Source organism: Pinus tabuliformis, chromosome 7, assembly GCF_031772625.1.
Source record: "Pinus tabuliformis cultivar Carrire ecotype Pingquan chromosome 7, CPIR1, whole genome shotgun sequence".
Taxonomy (NCBI): Eukaryota; Viridiplantae; Streptophyta; class Pinopsida; order Pinales; family Pinaceae; genus Pinus; species Pinus tabuliformis.
In genome coordinates this window covers 1818199963-1818202954 of record NC_142293.1, presented here as the reverse complement: position 1 = coordinate 1818202954, position 2992 = coordinate 1818199963, and the positions used below count along the sequence as shown (strand labels likewise).

At 39.4% G+C, this 2992-nt stretch overlaps 1 protein-coding gene across 6 annotated transcripts; it reads right to left on the bottom strand.

The window, feature by feature from the left end:
- Positions 1 to 345: 345 nt before the first annotated feature.
- LOC149255661 (uncharacterized) lies at positions 346 to 2724 on the bottom strand. Of its 6 annotated transcripts, none has more exons than XM_089457267.1 (4): positions 2540 to 2724; positions 2310 to 2353; positions 1279 to 2215; positions 346 to 1065 (listed from the first exon to the last, which is right to left on the bottom strand). In XM_089457267.1, exon 4 carries the CDS (start codon positions 1056 to 1058, stop codon positions 741 to 743), a length of 318 nt encoding a protein of 105 aa, XP_089313393.1. In that variant the 5' UTR covers positions 1059 to 1065; positions 1279 to 2215; positions 2310 to 2353; positions 2540 to 2724; the 3' UTR covers positions 346 to 740. The 6 variants fall into 6 exon arrangements, with proteins under 6 accessions (XP_089313393.1, XP_089313396.1, XP_089313392.1 ...); XM_089457270.1 differs by having other exon boundaries at positions 2105 to 2215; XM_089457266.1 differs by having other exon boundaries at positions 1279 to 2190.
- Positions 2725 to 2992: the final 268 nt, after the last annotated feature.

Genomic DNA, 2992 nt, shown 5'->3' with positions numbered 1-2992 from the left:
TTTACAAATAAGAAAAGAACAACTTATTAAAATTGAAAATGAATATGCATGATTGAATACTAAACTTCACATGTAAGTGTGGTTCATCGTCAGGCTAAGATGAAGAACGAGATGAAGGCAACAAATTAAATAGAGAAACTGATCATTCAAATTGCTAGAAAGAAACAACCACTATTGACCAAAGGAAATGGCTTGGTCAATAGTGGTTGTTTCTTTCTAGCTATTTGAATGATATGTCTCTCTATTTAACTTATTGCCTTGATCTGATTCTTCATCTTATCATGACAATGAATGACACTATTGATTCAAAAACATCGACAAATAAATTTTGATGTGATATCTCATAAATTTGATATTAATAACATAAACCTTGATTAAATTATGAAAATCTAATTCCATCTAATTTCTTATTGAAGGTAAATGACTCACCTGACCTTGAAAGACCAGGAAGATTCACACTGTTAGCTATGCCTTGGAAAAGTCAAGTGAAGGAGAGCAAGATGCAGAGTGACACCGCCACTAACATTACGACAATGGTAGCCTTTTGTGAAATCTAAACGCGGTATTCTTCCTGTTGAGAGAATTTGAACACTATAACGACAATAATTGCTGTGCTCACAAGCCCAGACAGCACGAATATACTCCATTCTATTCGGCTCCTCGCCGAAGACACAGCAGCTAGAGTCCTGGCCTGACTCATGGCATAAATGTTTAATAACTTGTATATGCCATATGGCCGGTTAGAATGGTCCCCATCTAACTGCGAATTTTGTCCATTTTCGTCTTCGATTGGCATGCTCTGGATCTGATGTCGGATTGGCATGCTCTGGATCTGATTGCATATTCTCTCCATTACCATCATCTACCACGTTCAATCGAAGCACCTCATTATTGTTATGAACTTGCATGAGCTGCATCATAGCAATAGCAATAACAACATTATTTATAGCATACTCCGATGGTATCTGCTCATACTCCAGCTCTCGTGGTGTCAAGACGACATCGCCGTGGCCGTTTATGTCAGCGTATCTTCCCAAAATGTTCAGATGATCTGCCATGAGTAATCTGATTGGCCAAGTCAAGCCTACAATTAGTAACTCCATTTCATATGTATATTAGCTTGAAACAAAACCTTGTAAAAAAATCAATTTATGAATGACGAAAGATATGAGCTTGAGATCTGGAAGCATTCCCAATTCCTATTTTCTAGCAATTTCAACACCATAATCAAAGAAAAGGTATGACAGTTTATGCTGAACTTTAGGCCCTGAAGCTTACCATACTTATGCGTAACCTCTCTTTTGAAACCAGACAGCACCCATTATTGGGCGAAGAAGTGCGAAATTCTGGGGACATGATGTCGATCTGGGGATTTCCACAACTCTGGAGGTGACAGAAGGGTTGAAAACTGAAACTGGGCAAATAGAGAAAACCTTACCCTGGTCGACTAAACCAGAGCCCAACACGGACCAGAAGGAACAGTTGACGCCAAATCTTAACATGCTGCTGGATGTTCTAAACGCCGTCAAATCACAATGTCTGTTGCAGCTGGATGGGCCAGTTGATGCAGAAGTGTTCTAGATTCCCCCAAATCCCAAGTTTTTTTGAAGCCTGAAAGTCTAGTTGAAGCAGAAGCTTACAATGCCTCACGGATGTTCTAAATGCCGTCGAATCACAATCACGAAAGGCATGGATCTATATAGATATTGAAATAACTCGAAAGACATGCCAAAAGAGTTTTGGGAAAAAGGCATCACAGAAGTTCTTCTAAATTAAACTCTTTTACAAATGTTACTCTCCCAACATTTGTGCAGCCAAATGTAGATCTGCTCACTGAACTTAGAGGACATCCTTGTAAATGGCGACATGATACTGACTGATACATTAAGCTACAGAATAAACTATTGAGATGAGCATCAGACGAACTCAATATGAGGTATACCTGAACTAACCTGTGAGGTTTACTTTACTTTTACTTCAACTGGTGACATGTGTTATGAACTAGGCAGAAGCACCTACTCACAAGACTCACTCAAGGATTGATAATATCATCACTTCAGTACAAATTATTCACACAGAAGCTAAAGATGAGTATTAGAGTGACCTTTGAAGATGCGTTTCTTAATATAATAATATTCAACCAATGGCGTCCTCGATCGGTCAAAGCACTGATCGAACTTGTTTTATTCTCTGAAATCAAATGATAGTGATACCTCTGAAAATGCGCTTCTTAGTATAATATTCAGCAAATGTAGTTCCCAAGCGAAACTTAACCAAAAAAAAAAGGAAATGAATGGACAGAGCAGTACCACCGTAAAGCTCAAAGCACTAATCGAACCCCTCGTTCTATTCTCTGCCATCAAATGATAACAATACCAGTGACATCTAACCCAACATATAGTGACATCTAACCCAACATATATTGTACTCCACTGGACTGAATCCCTAAGACGGCATTGTAAGGTCTCACATGAGACTCTCCTTTCGTTATCAGTTAAATAAAGTTTCACAAATTAAACCAGACGAGTTATAAAGATACCTCTGAAAAAAGAAAGCTTAACATATATCCAGCGAAAGTGTCTCCGGAACAAAACTGGATCGAAATAGAGCAAAGGAACGAAGAAGGGACTGAGGAGAACTGTGAATCGAAACCCTTACCCCTTCCTTTTGCGCATGACCCTAAACCAGTCCTTGGAAATTTCCAAGCAATCGCTGGGTGGGTCAAAAGGAATGAAGTGGGAGTCTGTAGTGCAACGGATTAGAAGTATAGTTGAAGGCTGTGGCTCTAATTGCCCTACCCATTGAGAGGCGGGCCCACGGCGTAGTATTCTAGGAAAAAGATAAGGGTGAAAACCCTCTTGAGGACGCTATTGTATTTATGTCTAATCGTAGACTCCTATGACGTTAGGAGGAGAGCATCCAATGTCTAATTGTAGACCCCTATTAAGGGCAGCCAATCCTTAGATATAGGCTCGGGGCATAAGTGATATAT